This window comes from Sander vitreus, chromosome 6, assembly GCF_031162955.1.
Source record: "Sander vitreus isolate 19-12246 chromosome 6, sanVit1, whole genome shotgun sequence".
In the NCBI taxonomy this organism is placed as follows: domain Eukaryota; kingdom Metazoa; phylum Chordata; class Actinopteri; order Perciformes; family Percidae; genus Sander; species Sander vitreus.
In genome coordinates, this window is record NC_135860.1 from 12,022,157 (window position 1) to 12,043,240 (window position 21,084).

A 21,084-nucleotide genomic window follows, 5' to 3' on the forward strand; every position below is an offset into this window, starting at 1 on the left:
TCTGCAAAATATTTTTTCAACTAATTTCTAAGCGCTTTCGCCTTTGAGACTTCTGATCAGTGCAAGCTTCCGTAGTCCTCGTAGTGGAAGAATGGCTGGCTGGATGTTGCTCCGCTGTATTTTAGGGCCTCATTTACAACGAATTCACCGTTCACCGGACCAGTCTCGACCTGAAGGCAGGGGCGGGAGAAGGGTAGGGATATTTATAATGTTTCGTATTTGTTTGAGAACAGCTGACTGCGAAAACTGAGCAGTATTTAATGTCTTAGCATTGATGTAGCTCGGGCTACGTCCCCGGAAGTGTCAGATGTTTGTTATTGAAACCCTGCCGTCACTGCCGGGGTGACAATTTGTAAATGAATGAAATGCCAGCCGCACATCAATACGCTTGTCTTCATGTTCAGTTACTTTTTGTTTTACCGTCACAGTGACAGCCAGTCTAACTGAAGCCTCATAAACTGTTTTTGTCATTGACATTAGGTGAAAGGAAACTTTGCCAAAAACGGGAGAAGAAAAGATAGAAGCTGAACAGAAAACTAATAATAAGAAAAAGCATGCATGTTAATTTTAACAGAGCCACTGTAAAGACGGTGTGTAGCTGGAATATATATATATATCACTCTGTCTCTTTAAATGGCTGACAGTCAGTGCTACTAGCTAGCTATCTAACGTTAGCTATCTGAAAGGCAGACGTTAGCACCAGTGCTCACGTAATGAACAATATTTTCCCTCACAGCAGGGATGGACCTACCAACCCAGGAGTCTGGAGAAACACACTGACAGCATCATCGGTTGGGTCAGTATGATTGATAATACTGTATTGCAAAGATTAAGAAGTTCTGTCAAGTAAAGTTCTCTCCAGTTCTGAGGTCTTTACACTGGCTGGATTTCAAAGTACTACTGTTGGTTTATAAAGCACTGAATGATTTAGGCCCAAAATACATTTCCGATCTTCTGCTACATTATGAACCATCCAGACCTCTCATGGTTGTCTGGGACAGTACCTACTCTCTGTCCCCAGAATCAGAACTAAACATTGAAAAGCAGCATTCAGATTTTATGCCCCACATATCTGAAACAAACATTAGGCTAACTCCCAGAAAACTGTCCGCTGCAACTCTCTGTTCTTTTAAATAAAGACTGAAGACTTTTCTGTTTGCTGGTGCTTTTTATTAAATCAAACAATTATAAATTTCCTAAACTGCAGTGTAACATTTATTCTTGTATTTTAAATTAGAAATCGTATTCTATTTCAGCTTTTTATTTCCTATTCTTTTTACTCTTTAATTACCGTTTTTAATTGTATTTACATGTCCTTTTGTAGTGTTTCTTTTGCACTTTGCCTCAATGCTTTCAACGCGTTTTACGTAAAGTACTTTAAAATGACTTGAAATGTGCTATAAATAAACTTTCCTTCTCTTTTCTCTGTCCAGGCTTCAGCACTATGGTCTCTGTCTTACTACAGCTCTCCTCTTCTCATCTGCTATCTGTACAGGAAAGGTAGGATGTAAGAATGATGTTTGATGGAAAACACAGTGAGACTTATTTATTCTCCACTACTTACTGCAGTTAAGACCAGAGGTGAAATGTCGATTTGTTGATCAACTGAATGAATAAGAAACAATTTTTATAAGTCACTTATTAAGGGATAACGGCACATAATCTCTGGTTCCAGTGTCGCAAATTCGAGGATTTGATGCTTTTCTCTATTTTATAGTGTTTGGTAGTATAGTAGTCTATAGTATAGTTTTGGTTTTGGACTATTGGTTGGACAAACAAGACGTATGAAGATGTCACCTCATCAATTAATTGTAAAAACAATCATCACATTAAATGAAAAAAATTGGTTGAGAAATATAAAGAATTTGGTTTCATGAAATGTATAACAGTGGAACTTAGGAACATCAGTTTGATTATTATGTATGTAGTTTTGCATAATATATATATATATATAGATATAGATATATATATATATAGATATATATATATATATATATAAATAAGAGCACATTTTTAAAACACTGAAGCCATTTTTTTTCTTATTGTGATTACTGTATAATATGAGCTTCACATGTTTCAGTAGAAGTCTTTCTCAGAATGTTTGGCAGTGACAAATGTCATAATATGTATTTATTTCTAGATGACATTTATCCTTCCATTAAGGAAGAAAAACTGCCACTGGGTGTGATGTTCTGTTCTACAAGTGGGATTAATATAAAGTTAATCAACTGAATCATCCAGTCAGACTGCCGCAATAGAAATTAATTGCTTGAGATTGTGTGCTACTCCATAGTGTTGAGCTTCTGATATTGATTTATGCATATCGTTGAAGGGTAGTTGTCCTACTGTGAATCTTTGTGTTGGTGCCTGTTAATGAGGCTCAGATCTAGCAGGGAAAGAGAAGAGGTGTGGGGGGGGGTTGTGGATGTCTGAAGTCACTGTTGCTTTGTGTATTTTTAGGTTACATCTGCAGCAGTAAGCTGATTCCAGTGAGTCAGTATGTGGGAACAGTGCTGGTGTGTCTTCTAGGAGTGGCCTGTCTTAGAGGTGAGGCTACATATTTCAACTGACTGGCAGGCAGTGACTAATTCAATTCATCTTTATGATATCATAACATATGCTGTATATTCCACATGCCAATATGATTTCATTAACATTGAGACAGTTGCACAAGGTCTACACCCCCAAAGCATACTAAACGCATCCTCGAGGCTTTGCAGCAAAATGTTGTTTGTGTTTTCATGTGTACTCACCTTTATCTCTCTCTGTTGTTGCTGTATTTCTTCCTTCCTTCCTCTCTCCCTTCCTCCCTCCCTCCATTTATTCCTTCCTTCATTCTCTCCCCCAGGGTGGGGGAGATGGAAAAACTCTGAGTATCTTCAGTTTATCTCCATTCTTGAAGAAACCAAGAAAAATCACACACCAGCAACCAAGGTGAGGTCATGGCAACTTGATACAAGTGCTGTTCATCAGGATTTGCTGTTGGTATTAGTATGACCATTTTGGGGGGAATAAGGGGACAAAATAATAACTACTCATGTGTTTGTAGGTATCCATATTAATACATCAAACGTATCTACTTTTTTGTTTGTGCTTTTCATGTAGAAAAATCTAAGGTGCTATGACTTTGACTTCTCGTGCTGGCCTTCGGATTTCAGCTGGACAGAAGTCAGCAGTCCGTAAGTGTCTTCTATTTTATTGTCATTTGAAATTGACGTGTTTGCTGCAGTTCTAGTCCAGTCAAGGTCGGTTCATTATTAGACAAATTAGCCAGCTGGCTAACACTGGCACATTCACAGAAACGTTGATTAATGTGCATTGTCCTTTATAAATGAATAAATACGTGAAATTAAATGATGAATACATGCACCCAAAACACTGAATAAATGCACAGTGATGTCAAATGTTTTGGGGCTCATCTGTTTCATTTTAAGCATTTGACTCTGTGTTTGACAGAAAACTATCCAAGGCTGGTGTTTCTCTGCTAAAGCCAGAGCCCAGACTAAGAGGAGGAGCAGACAGTGTCCTCAACTCTGTGCGCACTCTACCATGCCACATCATCAGGTAAATGCAGTATATGCAGCACCATCCAAAAATGAAGACTGCATGACTGCAGGACGACAATGCAGATTTGTTACTAGTATCACAGGGGATAGATACAGTCTGCTTTATAGTAGGTTTGCATCTTATATCACCCCTATTCATTCTAATTTTTCCAGTAAATTATAAAGTATTTGTCCAATGTCGCTACAGTGTCATCAAATGTATTGTCTTCCTCTCCAGTTTTCTTATTGCCCACTCATTTGGGAGGAGGATGCTGTACCCTGGCTCTGTAGGTTTACTGCAGAAAGCCATGAGGCCCATGCTTCTGCAAGGCCAGGCTAGGTTAATAGAAGAGGTGAAAAAAAACAACAACCACACACTCACTGTCTTAACTGTCTATACTAACTTCAATAAATAACGATCATCATTCTCTGTCGATTTTCCTAAATTTTGTCACAGTTTGACGGCCAAAGGAACAAGCTTGTGGCCTGCGATGGCAATGAGATCGACACAATGTTTGTGGATCGGAGGAGAGACGGGGGACAGAATGGCCAGACCCTGGTTAGTGTCTGGATCGATTTGTTGTTTTTGCGCCTTGGGCTTGTTCCAGGGTCCAACAAAACTCGTGTCACATCAGTCACACTACGGATGGCTCTTGTGAAATGTATGATTTCTGCCACAGGTCATCTGCTGTGAGGGGAACGCAGGCTTCTATGAGGTGGGCTGCATGAACACTCCACTGGAGGGTGAGGAATCCACTACTTCACAAGAGTCAATATATGTTATAATGCTCTAGCACAGAATGAAATTGTTGTATTTCAATTATACTGCAGTTTAATCTTGTGTTGATGTGCTCTGTAGGTGGCTACTCTGTGCTGGGCTGGAACCACCCTGGCTTTGGAGGCAGTACGGTAAGCAGTGTTTTCAGATTTGGTACTATATCTTTAAACTAGCATTAGCTTACAGTGCATGGCTGTGCTTCACATAGTCCTGACAAACGACACAGTGGAAAACAACGGCATGTCGAAATTCTGGTTTCAGTTTGACAGTATTGCACAAGAGGCTAAGTACGCTCCAGCACTGGAGTGAAATGAAACCTTCTAAATCTGTGCGTGTTTTTTTAAGGTGGGTTGAGTGTTGTTATGTTTAATAATGCAGGGATATTGCTTTTTTACTTGCATCTTTCTGCCAGGGAGTGCCATTCCCCCAGAATGAGGCCAACGCCATGGATGTAGTGATCCAGTTTGCGATCCACAAACTCGGCTTCCAGCTCACCGACATTGTCGTATATGCTTGGTCCATAGGAGGATTCACAGGTACCCAAAGACCAGGACAATACATGATGGGCACTATGCTATACATGAGAATCATGTTTTTTAGTCCTTCCTTCCTGGTTCTGCTTATCCCTCCATCTCTCCATTCCCTTTCTCAGCCAGTTGGGCAGTGATGTCATACCCAGAGATCCAGTCTTTAGTGTTGGACGCCTCCTTCGATGACCTCCTTCCTCTGGCCCTCAAGGTCATGCCAGACAGCTGGAGTGAGTCCTAGGGGTTGAAGGTCATGCATCTATTAATTGTTGCAGCAGGGAGCTTTGTTTAAGCAACTGAAATATCTTTGTTCTCCCTTAGGACCGTTGGTACAGCACACAGTTAGGCAGTACATGAACCTCAACAACGCTGAGCAGCTTCTCAAGTGAGTGGGGCAGTCTATTTATAGTGTCACTAATCATAAAAGTCAAAGTCTGCATCATTGAACATTACACAACATATTGGAGTGTAATTGTGAAACTAACCTTTTTGTTGTTGTTGTTGGCGTAGCTGGCAGTGATGTGACTGATGATTAACACAACTCCTCTTCCTCCAGATATCAGGGACCAGTCCTGCTCATCAGGAGGACCAGAGATGAGATCATCACCACGACGTGAGTCCCCACAGTCCATTTTAAAATCTCTGTGTATAGCGGGATTACTTTCCATTGGGTTTACACATGCATGATGTTGGCAGGAAATTGGTTGAACTAGGATGTTGAATTCAGGAAAGTTGAGTTCATTGTTACAGTTAGTAAGTTAAGTGGGACATAATTATCATTGTCATCATCATTGTTCTATATAAACAGTAGATGCATGTCAAATGGCATGCCAGCTTCTGCATAACATTTTAGCACTATACCTTACACCATAGTTATATAAGCAAATACATAAACACACATTCACACCGGAAAACTACCCAGCACTTGAATTATCTGCTTACAACACGGTAATTGTCAGTATGGTCAGTGAGGGTTAAGTGCCTCGCTAGTTAATGCAGAGGCAACAGGAAGCATTTACTAGCCTACTCAGTAACACTATATAATATTAAGATGTACACTGTATATTACAGGGGTCCAGAGGACGTCATGTCTAACCGAGGCAACGACCTCCTGCTCAAACTGCTACAATTCAGGTTGGTAGTCTCCTTGCTGGATACGATCAATGTATTTGGACTTGTTGAGTGACGCATATATAAGTGGTGATGTCATTTCCCTGCCTAGGTATCCAAAAATAATGACAGATGAAGGGGTTAGAGTTGTCAGACAATGGCTGGGATCCTCCAATCCCTTAGAAGAAGGTATGTGTGACTACCATTTCACAAGTGATACTTTTCAATTGCCTTTTGTGTAAATTAGAATATAACTTATTGTACTGAAGAAAAAAACATGTATATTTACATTTAGGATTTGAACATGTGTGTAGTAAGTTGGTATTTTCTTTCTCTGCAGCATCTGTGTACAGTGGCTACGAGGTGGACGATGACTGGTGTGTGTCTGTGCTGCAGTCGTATCAGGCAGACAGAGATGTTTTGTTTCCATGGAGTGTTGGTAAGCCCCTGGGTCATTTCACATTTACAAGGCAAATAAACTGCACACAGTACTACCCTCATACGTACATTATACACCTCAAAGTACTTTTACATGGCCTCACACACTGTATGTATGTATGTTACCAGGTGAGGATATGACTCTGGAGGGAAGGCGGCAGCTGGCTCTTTTCTTGGTAAGGAAATAATCATTTGTTATCCCTGCACTCAATCTCAGTGTGTGCAGCTCTTTCTTCAGCCACCTGTTGTCTTTATCGCACCGCTCCAAGTCAGGATACAAAGTAATTTCCTTTTCTCCAATAAGCACCATTTTCCTGTTTAAGGTTGGCTTACCGTCCCCCTTTCTCTCGCACTCCAAAAAAACACATCACAGCTATTCAGACATCATTACCACTGAGGAACACTATTCTGGTCGCCATAGTAACCAGCTCACCTGTGCTCTCAGGTTGACTGCTGTAATATATTTCACCGCGCTCAGTCATTTATAACATCAAACAAGAGCAGTGCCGTCAATTACAGCTAATGCTATGCTTTTCCTCCCTCGGTAATTCCTTCTGAATTAGGCTTTATTCACCTGTGTAAATCCTTAAGAGATGGGAGAGATTTGTAAGGCAATGAGCCAGAAAGACTGAACCTAATGTAATCAAGGTCTGCACTTTTTGTTCATCGCCCTCCCACCTCATTCCTCCTCCATCCCTGTCTTTTCTCTCTCCCAGGCACGGAAGTACATGCGAAACTTTGAAACGACACACTGCACTCCTCTCCCCGCCTCTGAGTTCCACTCACCCTGGAGACTGTAAAGGAAGATGGATGGATGAGAGAAAACAAGCAGTGAGGATGTGGATGGCCTGTGGTCAAAAGAGCGTGTTCCTGGCATGGTGTGAATGCATTAGTGATTTTGCTGCAGATTTTTTTCCAAGACGGATTCATTTTCCAATTGTATATTGTTGTTGTGGTGGCATCTGGCAAGATCTGGTCTACTTCCCCCTCCCATAAATCTGTAAAATATGGTACATCTTTTCTTTTAATCTTTTTATTCATACTTTCAGTGTTAAGTCTTCTAAAAGAAAAGGGGAGGGGGAAAAAAAAGATGCATTTTATGTAAATGCAAAAAAGCCATCCCTCACTCCTTCCATCATTCCCCTCTTTGGCTGTATTTGTAAAGAAGCAAGTATAAGTAGGAATGCACTGCTACAATTTAAATATTATAAAACAATCTTAATAGGAGTTTTAGTATTTTAAATAATTTAAATGCAGCCAAAATGTAAAAGCTTTTCAGGTTTATTTCTTTTATGTGGACACTATCTCTATGAACAAAGCTGTATCCTAACATGATCTTGCTCTTATGTGTTCCATTAAATATGCTGAATAAAATGTTTGACATAAGGGACTGAATTCATTTTCTCAGTACTTGATACAAGTGTTCAACAAATTGCACAGATATACGAGAGACTTGGATTAATAGATTGCCTTCGAACAATACACTGCTGAAGACTTATTGTCTGTCATAAGAGCTTTATTGAATTCCCTTCCCTTTGTACTACAATCAATTTGGAAAATGAATATTAAAATGATTACACTGACAAATGTGAAAATAACTCCTGATTTACATAATGCTAAGGGCAAGTCACATCATTTTCCTGAAGTTGTCCATGGCTTCTTTTACTTTTTCAAGTTCAGTTTGACTCTGCCGTAGCTGTGGAGAAAAGAAAGTCATTATTTACCAGAAATTCACATGTCTCACACCCTGAGAAACCCTGAGTCAATTTCTTTTTCCCACCTTATCAGCATCCTGCTCTTGCACCTTCACTGGCACCTTCTCCTTGTAGTCACTCTTTGCCATTTTCTCTCTCATCTTCTCCATCTGTTTCTCCAAGTCACCTTTCTTTGTCATCAGCTTAGTCACTTCTTTCTCCACATCAATGAGACCCTGGGGGAATTAAAGGTGAAGTGAAGACAAGGACTACAGTTGTAAATTATGATCTTGTTATTTTAGGTCAGTAAAGGAGGAACAGAGGAAACACTATACTCAAATTCAAGTGGAGGAGACCTAGTTTAAAAGATTCCTAGCATGATTACCAACTAGGTGAGGTGCATTCATTCTCAGACTATTCAGGTAGTCATGTAACCTGTCAAAACAGAACCAGTGAATTCACAATGTTTTGCAACTTTAAGAACTAGTAGTATGGTAAACATCATCATGCATCAACACATTGTGTCCAAGGAAGCTAAAACAAATCACCAGAACTAATGTATTTACACATCAGGTCTTGGGTAGGGTGATGGAAAGAAACCAAACAAAATTGAACAGATTACCCCGCCCTCACCTTGAGCATAAGGTTGACAGTACATCTGTCAGAGGCGATAGCCACAGCACAGCCTCCTGGGACAGGCTGGTTGCCTGTCACAGGAATGACGGCCTGAGAATAAGACAAGGTCTGAATCTGCAGACTGTACTTCTGCACCAGGGACACGGTCGCAGAGTCTATGCACTGGAGGTAGCCTGGGAGACAAATGGGCAAATCGAAGTTTAGGCATCAAATGATAATTTGTTGAAAAGATGCATTCAGGATTCAATACCATCTGTAGTTGAAACAATTAAGTGTGAACAGAAACAGATGAAGTCCTTCTGTTTCTGTTCACACTTAATTGTTTCAACCACAGATGGTATTGAATCCTGAATGCATCTTTTCAACCAATTTCCATCTTACTTAAATGTAAAGTAAATGCACAGTAGTATTCACGGCAAAATGTACTTACATTCTCAAAAGTAAAGTACTCCTGTGTACTACACTGTTATTATTGATGTGTAAGCAGCATTTAATGTTGTAGCTGGCCGAGGTGGCGCCCATTTTAACGACTCTATAAACTGTTCTGTAGTTTATTCTATAACAATGCTTCACATCGTATAAGTTCATCAGGTCTTCTATGTAAAATCTTTATCATCAATATATAGAATTAAAAAGGTAAAAGATTAAAAATGTGCCTGTAAAATGCAGTGAGGTAAAGTTATAAAGTAGAAAATGGAAATAATCAGCGCTTAATCATTTTCTTAATCTAAAATAATTATTATATTATATATAATAATTATATTATAAAACAAGAAATAGGAAAAATGGCTCTAGTGAAGAGTGGGACTATATTAAACTCTTAATACACTCTACCTGTCATATGTATATTTCGGTTTCTAAATGTACCGGTACTGTCAACCTAATAATTTAATTTACTGAATGGATCCTATTCATTTTCTTTTGTCTTTTTTTTCCCCTTTTTGTTGTTTTTTTCTTTTCTTATTATATTGTTATGTGTATTATGGGCATGTATTAAATAATAAAAAAAATAAAATAAAACATTTCTAAAAAGGTTGGGAACCACTTTTTTTCCCTCCCTTTCTTAATCTGAAAAGTAAACAAATCACAGATGAACGTGTAGAAGTATCAGAATGGAAATACTGAAGTACCTCCAAATTGTACTTATTTACAGTACTAAAGTAAATGTACTAAGCGATTGTGAGCAAAGTGTTATCATAGACCATAGTAACAATGTACAAAAATGATTAAGTATGACAATTACACCCAGGTTGACAAATAATTAAATGTCCCTCTTCTAATTAAGATAATGAATAGTTGGCCTCATACCAAGATTTATTTTAGAGTAACTTTAATGATTTAGTTTGTGTTTGTCATCTTACAGTCAGCTCTGGTCTTGGTCAGGTTGTAGTCGGCCCTCAGCGACCTGATCGTCTTGATCACAGTCATTACGAACTCCATGTCACGGTCGACCTCCTCACTGTGCCAGCAGAACTACAACAAGGCACAAAAAAACATATTGCTCACAAAGACAGAAGGTGAGCATCACCCAAAAATGAACTTTGGTGAGTATAATTTTAAATAAGCCACGTTCATCTTCTCACAATATCTGAAACTGCAACTTTTACAAAAAAGTTGACCCGTGCATTCATTTGTACATCCTCTTTTGTTTTTTAAGACTATTTTTTGGGGCATTTTTAGGCCTTTATAATGACAGGGCAGCTTAGACATGAAAGGGGAGAGAGAAGGGAATGACATGCAGCAAAAGGGCCGCAGGTCGGAGTCGGACCTGTGGCCGCTGCGCTGAGGACTGAGCCTCTGTATATGGGTGCGCGCTCTACCAGGTGAGCTACCCAGGCGCCCCCTGTACATCCTCATTTACCCTTTCCTTGTCTCACCTCCTCTGTATTAGGGTAGGGTGTGACACTAATGCTGGGGGGATCACTCTGAGGTCGTCGTCGTGGTAACCTCTGGAAGAGCTCCTCGCTGACGAAGGGCATAATAGGAGAAAGAAGGCGCAGACCGACATCCAAACAGGTGTAAAGGGTTTGTCTGCACACCAGGGCCTGTCTCTGGCTGGCGCTGTCTTCCTCTGCTTTACTGAACACTGGTTTCACACTTTCCTGGAGGACAAGAAGAGTGGGAGGGAACAGATTTGGCACCAAGTCTTCTGCAAAAACATTAACCTTTTACATGCACTCACATAATCTATTTTAGATGAAGGGACCTGGGCTGCTCAGTGGTCTCAAAGGTTCTTACCAGGTAGACATCACAGAGCTCGTACAGCCAGAAGTTGTAGATGGCGGTCGTGATGGTTGGGAAGTCATAGGCCTTGAAGCCAGCATCACAGAGACCAACAGCAGCACTCAGTCGAGACAGAATCCACCTGTCTGATACACTCTCCTCTCCACACAACTGAGGGGGATTGGATGTAGTGTAAAAGAGGATGAGATTCAGTTAACATGACTCGTGTACAGGGTACCTCCCAAATGTCACTGTGTACACGTTTATGAATACAAAGCAGGATGCAAAAGGGGTAAAACCAACCCCCAGACAAATAATGGTTTTGCTAAACAGTTACATGGTCAAAATATGGTGCGCATGTCATTGGATGAATATAAATCAGCATGGAGCAGTGCTTGTTTATGTTCTCTTTGTCCTTCATCTTTTCCCCCGGTCTCACCTGGGCTTTCTCTGATGGTACAAAGTTGTCTCCCAGCGTCTTCATGGCAAACTTCACAGCGTTCCACAGTTTGTTGCAGAAGTGACGGTAACCCAGGATGCGGTTGACATCCAGGTTGATATCCCTACCTGAAAGACACACACCGGAATACAGGATCATTTCAGTGTGTATTAAAATAGATTGCTTTCGTAACAACTGACCTTGTACTTACTGATTGTAATGCAGTGTTTTGATAGATTTGATGTAGTCAAGGTTGAGATCCAGGCTGTTGGCCAATGGAGGCACAACAAAAGGAGAAAGTAAACAAACAAAGACGAAAAATGAGTTCACCTTGGCCAGTATAGGCACACAGGGCGAACCGGAGAGCATCTGTGCCGCACTCTGGGATGCCATTTGGGTAGTCTGATGCCTGGCCCTGCTTTGCCTTTTCCACCTCCATTGGATCCAAGTTGCTGTCCATCAAAAGGGCATGAAGACCCTAGAGGGTAGGGGCATGGGAAATAAGGAGGGATGTCACCACTGAAAATGTGTTCAACAATTTTCTCTTTTCATCTTGAGAATGTGTTCAACTGCTTGATGTTTTAATAGGCAGGAAAGGACCTTTAAAAAGGGTTTTATTATTAAGGGTAAAGTGCAATTCACTACAAGTCCTTCAGTGCCCTCTAGAGGACAGGTCTGCTTCGTCTGACTGAGCAGTTTCCGCCCAGCTGGTGAAGAGATTGATGGCTCAATAAAAGCTTGTTGAAAGAAAAAAAAAAAAGGGTTCTTATTAAAGCTTTCATAAGAGTATGTGCCTCAGGGGAGCAATGAATGTGGGGTGACCATGTAAAAGACAACCCAAATGGGAGAGAGGAGAGGCTGTATGCATTTGTGTATCTGAACATGCATTAAAGCGTGATTTGGCTTTACCTCGAGGGAGATCCCTGTAATGACATCCAGAGGGTCAATGACGTTGCCCAAAGATTTGCTCATCTTCCTTCCGTGGGCGTCCCTCACCACTGCATGCAGATAAACCTGAAGGAAAGTATCATCATTACTTAGTCATGTCCTGCTAATAACACTAATATCACATCATGTTGGGTTATGTTCCTGTTTGAGCAGTGTTGATTGGTCTCACCTCTTTGAAGGGCAGCTTGCCTGTCAGTTTGAGGCCCATCATAACCATTCGAGCAACCCAGAAGAACAGGATGTCATGGCCCGTCTCCAGCAAGGTGCCAGGGTAGAACACATTCAGGTCCTGGGTCTATAGGAAGACCCCAAATAGCCACATTTTTGATGGAAATACATAAAACAAGACAACACTGCTAAAAAGTCATATTTTATACAGAATGTTTTGAGAGGTACAATGACCAGTGAACCAGTTTCATATATTAATGAAAGTAAAAGTGTACTTAGAATTTGGGTGGCAGCATTTCCAGTTAATACACTTGTCTTTATTACACAATTTGTAGTTTTAGAGCAGTGTTTCTACTGCAGAAGACATCCTTACGATCTACTGCAAAAAGTGCCATTTTTGTCAGCAGAAAGGTGGTTAACCTCAGTCTTTTACCTCATTAGGCCACCCGAAGATGGAGAAGGGGAAAATGCCAGACGAGAACCAAGTGTCCAGAACATCGTCATCTGAAACACAGGAACAAAAGTTATCTCATCTGTATGAATATGGAGTACAATTAATTACATTAGGTGAATCTGTGTAGTAGCAAAACATGAACTGATTAGATAACCTGTATAACAAGTGTGGTAATGAGACAGCTAAATTAAAAAGTGTTCAATCTTACCTTGTCTGAGGGTAATTTTGTCAGCAGACACATTGAAGCGTTTTGCAGCCTTCTCTCTGGCCTCCTCCTCTGATCTCCCACTCATCCAGTAATGACCGTCCATGTCCTGGAGGGGAAAAAAAAAATGGATGAATAAAAGAAGCAGTCAAAGAAATGTGAAATAACAATGCAAAAAGCTTTTATCAGTCATCTAAATGCATCCAGACATTGACAATAGTGACAGGCATCATCTTACCTCTCCTGGTTTAACGGAGGGATCGTTGACAGTGATGAAGTAAGCAGGAATACGGTGACCCCACCACAGCTGCCGAGAGATACACCAGTCCCTGAGAGGAAGATGGATGAATGAAATCTGAAACATGACTCGCGACACACTTGATTGTGCAAAATAATCTATCTCTAAAGCTGCATTAGTCGGATAATCAATTAACTGATCCTATTGGCATCCATTTTCATCAATTCATTATTTAGATGATTTTTTGAGCAAAACTGCCATACATTCTCTAGTTAAAGCTTCTCAATTGTGATTTGCTGTTTTTCTTTGTCTTATGTGACAGTAAATTATATTTTGAGGTTTTGGACTGTTGGTCTGACAAACCAAGCATTTAGAAGAGATCACCTTTTTTTCACAATTTATTTTCTGGCATTTTACAGACTAAAATATTTAGCGAATAATCAAGGAAATAATATGAGGATTAATTAATAATGTAATAACTTTGAAATGCTTAACTGCCAAGTTTTCAGTGTTATGGCCAAAAGTGCAGATACTGTATGTATCACTGTGATAACACGGTCTACCATAAATGAAGTTGGCCATAACTGCTCAGATCTATTTTTAAGTATGAAGAATAAGTATAAAACAGAAATTAAAGCTGCAAGCAGCGTTGGACGGGCCCTCGCACCTCCTTGCACGGGGTTACTGGGTTACTGGCGGACGCCGCTCCAAGCGACCCTGCATTTGCACACACGGTGGAGTGTGCAGCATTTAAGATGGTGTATTGCAAATGTACCAAGTATAGGGGCTGGGGCAATCCGTCACGAATGAAAAAGGAACTCTTTGCTGAGTTCAATGATACTTCACACAAGAGTCTACCTTAAACGGTTCATAAGGTATGAAAGGGGACGTGGCTAGAGTATAGGGGCCAGCTCAATATCACATGTAGACCACACATTATAAGTTTCATGTAAATCGGATGAGGTTTGTCATTTAAGGCTGATTTCCTGTTGCCAGCAGGGGGCGCTATGACCAAAAGTCAATATTGGCCTGTAGATGTCCTCAGGCCTGGACTGTTGTCAATCATGACAAATTTCGTCCAGATTGGAAAATGTACAATCGAGTTACAACAGCTTTCTCGTTCATTGCTAAACGCTCAAAATGGCCACCCACGCCACGCCCACACCGTTCGACAAAAAGTATTGATTTGAATAACTTTTCATCGTTAAGGTGTTGAGATAGCACACACCAAATTTGAAGTGTGGAAATGGCCAAAAACAACTTTCAATTCAAAACGGCAGATTTCCTGTTGGGTTTAGGGTATTACTCCAATGAGCTTTTTTTTTTTTTACAGCTTGACATATGCCTACAGATTTCGTGAGTCTACATCCAACGTACTGCAGGGGCTGTTTTTTAGGGGGCGCTAGCGAGCCATTTTTGTGCGCCTAGTCCCGAAACCCTTAAAATATGTAAATTTTCACCAGGCTTGATGTGACCACCAATTTTGGCGAGTTTTTAAGTATGTTAAGCCCGTCAAAAAGGCAATTCATTTGCAGAAAATAATTCTTTCAGTTTCAGTAGGGCCTTCGCTAATTACCTGATGTTGTCCATCCAGTTGAACCACGTCTTGAGGTGGTGATCAGGAATGATTTTGAGCCGTCCCTCTCTGACAGCGTCTGCAGCCTGCTTGCCCATATCTGTGCAGTTCACATACCACTGCGGCTTCAGCAGGGGCTCCACAATGTCTTTGGAACGACTAATAGGGTAGAATCACAATGGGGCTTAAAAGGATGATCCTTAATAGGATGAAAAGATCTAAAACACAAATTATCTGTCTTCTACTTATGCACACATGAACCTCACTTTACCTGCAGACTGGGACAACCATAGGGTTGTCTTTGATCTCTTTAAAGTGGCCTCTGTCCTTCAGAGCCTGCAGCACGGCCTTCCTGGCCTCAAAACGCTTCATGCCCTGGGGGGACAGAGAGAATAGTTAAAAATGAGAAATTAAGACATAAAACTAATACACCAAGCAAACTGTGAAGAAACCTGACTTTTAATGTCACGGCACAAATGCACACACTGCAGGGGGAAGTGCAATAATGAGACACTATACCAGGAAGGGAGGAGGCACATTAATGAGCAGGCCATTCTCGTCCAAGATGTTGATGAAGGCCAGGTTGTGTCTCTCTCCAACCTCGTAGTCATTATGGTCATGGGCTGGGGTAATTTTGACAGCACCTGGACAGAGGGAGAGAGGAAAAAAAAGAGAACAGCCATTATAAGGAAAGTGGCCTGGCTTAACGACTTGTTATGATTACTTATTCTCAGCACACTGCAGACCCAAAGGCACAGTGTTTCTTTCTGTAACCATGCCTACCTGTTCCAAAGCATATATCCACAAATTCATCTGAGACAATCGGCATCTTGCGGTCACAGAAGGGGTGCAGCACCATTTTTCCCTTTAGATGCTGATATCTGGGGTCAGCAGGGTGGACAGCGACAGCAGAGTCTCCCAACATAGTCTCAATACGAGTTGTTGCCACGATCACTTCCTCGTCTAAGCAACAGAAAGAGAAATGTGAAGAAAGGTTTTACTGAAGTGGCACAAGGTGTCTTTTATTCAAAATATTGTGCTCTCTATATATGCGCTTACACACCTGATCCGTCCACCTTGTAGGCGAAAGACACCAACACTCCAAACTCCACTTTCTCTTTGTACCCAGGCACAGGCAACAGAGTCCTGCCACTGAGCTCCTTCTTATCCACCTGCAAACCACCCAGAAGACTTAACCAAGCAAAACACGGCTAGGGGCAGGGTTAACAAGATAGGGCTAGGTACTGTTTGAAAACATTTAATATAAATTTTTTTTTAAGTACTGAAGAGGGAATTGTATAACAATATTTTTCTACTAAAAACATTTCTTCTCCTTTTTTAGGATTATTTTTTGCTCATTTGCCTTTGCATACCCCCATTCAGGCAAAGTATTTATTTAACACACAACAAGAAATGTTAAATCTCAACCAATGCACAGGTTTAAACCCCTTAAATTAAAAAAAATAATAAGAAAAGAATAGTAACAAGTAGACTTGACACATTTTTGTGACTTTTGTGATTTTACTGGAAATTCCCCAGGTCTTTATCACTGTAATAAGATGCATACTTGCCTCTATGTCAGAGATGGCAGAGTTTAGTGTGCAGGACCAGTTGACCAGCCGCTTGCTCCTGTAGATCACTCCCTCATCATGCATGCGGATAAAAGCCTCATGGACTGCATAGGAAAGTTTCTTGACAGAGAAACGGGTATATTCATGAGAATGAGGAATTCAGATTCTATTCACAATAGTTTAGGGATTTCAGAAAACTCACAGGGTCCATAGTAAAGCAGGCTCTGTCCCAGTCCAGAGAGGAGCCCAGTTTCTTCAGCTGGTGGTAGATACGGTCTCCCTTCCTAAAAAGGCAAAGGGGCTAAGTTATACCTGTGCCTTTATTCCAATATTTATCCCAGTTCAGTTGACATATTTTGTAAAAAGGTAAGCGGAAAGCGTTTATATTTGGAACTCATTTATGTCCTTCTTGGAAAAGAAAACATGTATTACTGACTGGAAAAGAAAATGCATATATAGATAACATATGGGAGGATTTGGTTCTGCCTTTCATTTGAATATTTATTGTTTAATTCATTTTTTTATTTACTCTTTTCTTTTATTTCATATTATATATTTTTTTATTTGAAACGTTTGTGCGACTTGGGAAAAGTGTGTATATGGAGGGCCACATGTTTGTATACTGATGTGTTTCTTTCCGTGTTATGATTGAAATCTTAATAAAAACAAAAGCTCACATCTCCTTCTTTCTACTACTTCCTTCACTCACTCATTCTTCCATTTCCAAACTTCCTGGATGAAGTTTTCCCTGCCCAGATCGTGGCGGCTCAGACCCCTCTCTCTCATCAGCTTTTTTTCCACCACCACCTGGGTGGCGATGCCAGCGTGATCACAGCCCGGGTTCCACAAGGTGGTCTCCCCTAGCATCCTGTGCCTGGACGGACAGAGGAAAGCACACCAATTCAAACACACGTTCCAAATCACAAAAAGTGCAAATGAAACAGACAGGAATCTCATGATGCAACAAACGTTTCACTAAAAATATGACTTTGAATTTCAGGCTGCGGAATATTCCAATTGCAGTTACCATCTGGTCAGAGAATCCTGAATGGCGTTGGTGAGGGCGTGACCCAGGTGAAGTGATCCGGTCACATTCGGTGGAGGGATACACATCATGAAAACGCCACGAGGGTTCTGGTCACTAATACTCTTCCTCTGTAGAATGTAGTGAGGGAGAACGACATGTTATTGCAGACTGAAATGATAAATAAAAAATATATTTTCTGTTGAGTGAATATTGCGTTAGTGGGAGGACTTCCTTACCCCATACTCAGGCTTGAAGAATCCCTGTTTCTCCCACCATGAATACCAGGCAGCCTCCACATACTGAGGACTGTAGGAGTCAGGAAGCGGGCTAATGACATCTGACACCAGAGGAGAAAGAGAGAAAGGGTTGACATATGGACCTGAAGCTTATCATGATAAAACATGAAAAAACTATTCATATTATGGAGGGTATGCACAAGGGGTTGGGGCAAAAATCGATTCTTAGATGAATCAGATTATGTCTCAATGCAGACAGTCAATAATTGGAAATGTAAAACCAAATTCTCGACATAATGACCGCCTGTAACGGTTTTGTAAGACCGAGCTAAACGTTCCCTATGGCTGAACCAATTAGATGGTGAAACATAAACATGCGCGTCGTATTTACGTTCTTAGCTAGGCTACTTCTTGAGTTTTGGTGAGGGTGGCTGAGCGTGAGCAACCACAGAGGGATACAATCCGATCTGCTCCCCCTGGCCTAAAAGCTAGCGCATGTTAGCATTTTGGCTTCTATGAAGTTGAAGAGAAAAGGGATCTGGACAAGAGCCACAATGTATCCAAGTTGCGTCTAACTAAACTAAACTATTTTGGGAAAACAACAAACACGAGAAACCATATTTCATGTTTCTTGTAATAATAAAAGATAGTGGTAAAGTAATAAAGTAATAGTAGTAAGTAAATTAATGTTTATTTTAATTATGGATCATCATAAATACGCTATGTTTTAAAAGTAGCAAGTAGTCACAAAGTGAGAAAAAATAAATCATGTATAGATGTCAAAAATGTTGATGCATCGATCATGGTTTTATAGTCACATTGTAGCCCTCTGCATCCAAATCAAATGATGAGATGCCTAGAGATTCCCAATCCTAGTATGCACGGATGTCACTTTTTCACATAATAAAATCCCCCACACCACCACTAAGGGGCAAAACAAACCTGCTATGACTGCTATGAATGGGGAAAGCTTCAACACCACATACTGTATGGTGATATTCCTTCTGTTACAAGAGAGAAAACAATGATCAATCACCTTTTTTCTCCCCAGGAGCAGTAGGAACACTGTATGTGATAACTCCCAACTCCTTCTTTTCCGGTTTGGCCTTTTTCTAAAAGAGAAACAGATGATGTCAAGTGATCTCTCTAGTGATTTATTTTAAAGCTGCACCAATGTCTTACAAGAAGGTCTATTTGTAGAAGTTAAGTATCCATACCTCTGTCAGTGGCTGAGTCTTTTTCTTCGCCTCCATGTCCTTCTTCTGCTGAAACTTTTCCAGCTTTTCTCTCTTCTTAGCTTCCTTCTTCAGCTGGGCTTCTGTCTTTGGTGGACCTGAAGGAGGAAACATTTTGAAAATCAGAATACTGTGTACACAAAAAAAGTATATTAATGACCTATGGCACAGGACTTCCTGACCATTAGCTGTGGCATCGGCAGAATCAACGGCAGGACTGGCATTAGCAGCTTTAGCATTTGCAGCAGCATTTGTTTTCGGTGTAACTGGCACCATCTTTTCACAAAGAGTGATCTTCCCCAACACCTTCAGGAACTGAGGCTGATTTGTGCAAGTTGTGAACCACCTCGTAACATTGGTCAAGACTTTCCTGTCTGATGGCTCCAACACCTAAAAAGAAAAAATTTAATCAGACTATGGTTGACTGGTATATGGTATATGCTTTATAACACAGTCAAATGTTGACAGGCGCCAAACATGGCTGAGATTTCTCAGTACTAAATTGTTCCGACTACAGAAACATACTGAGACAAGTGTTGCACCACATACGTACATATTTGAAAGGGAGAAGAACAGCAGTAGCTACAGCCATATCAGCCAGGGTGACACTCTCCCCCACCAAGAAGGTTCTTGGTTCCAGTGCCTGATCGAGAACCTTCAGAACGCGTATCAACTCTGCACGGGAACTCTGCTGGAGCTGAGAACACGAGTCATTTAATAATAATAATACCTCACAAGAAAATCACACACATGTTCAAGTAAGCATTTGGATACTCCTCCCACCTTCTTATCCACTCCCATCACCCCCATCAGTGGGAAGACGACAGCACAGGACACCGGAGTGAGTTCATTGTCTGCAAAGCTGAGCCACTGCCACACCTGGCTCTGCTGCTTTGTATCTATACCAGCCCTGTTCCCCTGATTAGCCAGGTACCAGGCCACAGCACTGGCCCCGCTCAGGACGGAGTCACCTTCCCCAGCGCCCAGCAGCAGGGTCGGTCTGGAGCGGGCATTCAGGGATGCAGGAGGATCTTCTGTGTGGGTCCGCAGGCGGGAGGACGGACAAAACTCTGCAGCTATGAGAGCCAGAAGGCTCCTGAAGTCGTCAGGGTGAGGGGACACGTAGAGAGTTGCCATCTCTGGTGGAGAGGAAGTATGAACTGGTGATTTGTGCATGTTTTCTTTTTGCTGTCAGTAAGTAGTTAAAACAAATCCAAACAAATATGCCTGACGTGATTCTTTAAACTACATGACAATGGTGGAGTGGGTGTGTTTGCCTGTCATACCAGTTAAATAGCGTGACATCTACGGTAAGGTTAACAAGGGGATATGAGCTTTGTAAACAAACTGGCTTAAACGTAATACTTTATGAAAACCATTTTCAGCATCTTATACTTAACTACATCATCGTTCCAAAGTGCCAAACGATGGCTGTGTTAGCCGGTTAGTTATCCGTTTCACTTGATGCAAATTCTGCCACCTGTCAAAGGCTGACGAAAAGTCATGCCAAACAGGCTAGTTAGCTTTAGCTAATCAGACAAACTTAACGTTAAACCAAAGAGGTTAATTCGAGTTTTTGTGAGTGCATGCTGAGCTTTAAGTGCGTTTACAAACGTAGCGATTATTTTAAACTCGTAATAAACCCTCGTATAATAAACCCATGGCTTGTTATTAAAAATGTCTTTAAGAATGTATCCATACCTTTGAATGAAACAGAAAGAGAAGTCAGCTTAAGGTAGCATTCACAGCAGAGCCAAATGAATCCTCTCCGCCGTCTGATGCAACCATGCGACGAGCTAGCAACGTGTTCCGGGTTTACGCGCTACTTCCGCCACAAACCGGAGGTCTATAAAATGTTTTATTTTTTAATAATGATAAAAATATTAACAATGGTTAAAAGCAACAACAACCAACAACCAGTGGTGGAAAAAGTATACAAAAAGATCATTAAAGTAATAGCATTAACATCACAGTGTATAAAAATACACACATCTAAATAAAAGTATCATCATAGATATAGAACATAATTGTTCTAT

The 21,084-nt window shown here is 40.8% G+C and overlaps 2 protein-coding genes across 3 annotated transcripts; one reads left to right on the forward strand and one right to left on the reverse strand.

Moving 5' to 3' along the window:
- The first annotated feature begins 59 nt into the window (after window positions 1-59).
- On the forward strand, window positions 60-7,784 carry abhd16a (abhydrolase domain containing 16A, phospholipase). 2 transcript variants are annotated; one of them, XM_078252559.1, is made up of 20 exons: window positions 60-193; window positions 737-796; window positions 1,434-1,500; window positions 2,461-2,547; window positions 2,849-2,934; window positions 3,106-3,179; window positions 3,457-3,564; window positions 3,784-3,898; window positions 4,003-4,104; window positions 4,226-4,289; window positions 4,405-4,454; window positions 4,736-4,859; window positions 4,976-5,080; window positions 5,172-5,235; window positions 5,407-5,463; window positions 5,922-5,984; window positions 6,073-6,149; window positions 6,301-6,399; window positions 6,528-6,574; window positions 7,115-7,784. In XM_078252559.1, the coding sequence occupies exons 1-20, from the start codon at window positions 92-94 to the stop codon at window positions 7,196-7,198; spliced, it is 1,635 nt and encodes a 544-aa protein (XP_078108685.1). In that variant the 5' UTR covers window positions 60-91; the 3' UTR covers window positions 7,199-7,784. The 2 variants fall into 2 exon arrangements, with proteins under 2 accessions (XP_078108685.1, XP_078108686.1); XM_078252560.1 differs by having other exon boundaries at window positions 740-796.
- vars1 (valyl-tRNA synthetase 1) lies at window positions 7,114-20,860 on the reverse strand. Its single transcript, XM_078252554.1, has 29 exons — window positions 20,750-20,860; window positions 19,832-20,187; window positions 19,602-19,745; window positions 19,231-19,438; window positions 19,031-19,146; window positions 18,850-18,925; window positions 17,814-17,914; window positions 17,578-17,705; window positions 17,260-17,424; window positions 16,753-16,834; window positions 16,551-16,670; window positions 16,043-16,151; window positions 15,763-15,942; window positions 15,499-15,623; window positions 15,251-15,354; window positions 14,980-15,138; window positions 13,404-13,494; window positions 13,169-13,274; window positions 12,940-13,010; window positions 12,508-12,633; window positions 12,300-12,404; window positions 11,721-11,868; window positions 11,391-11,518; window positions 10,967-11,122; window positions 10,606-10,830; window positions 10,090-10,201; window positions 8,726-8,901; window positions 8,179-8,328; window positions 7,114-8,094 (listed from the first exon to the last, which is right to left on the reverse strand). The coding sequence occupies exons 2-29, from the start codon at window positions 20,183-20,185 to the stop codon at window positions 8,026-8,028; spliced, it is 3,834 nt and encodes a 1,277-aa protein (XP_078108680.1). The 5' UTR covers window positions 20,186-20,187; window positions 20,750-20,860; the 3' UTR covers window positions 7,114-8,025.
- Between the last annotated feature and the right edge of the window lie 224 nt (window positions 20,861-21,084).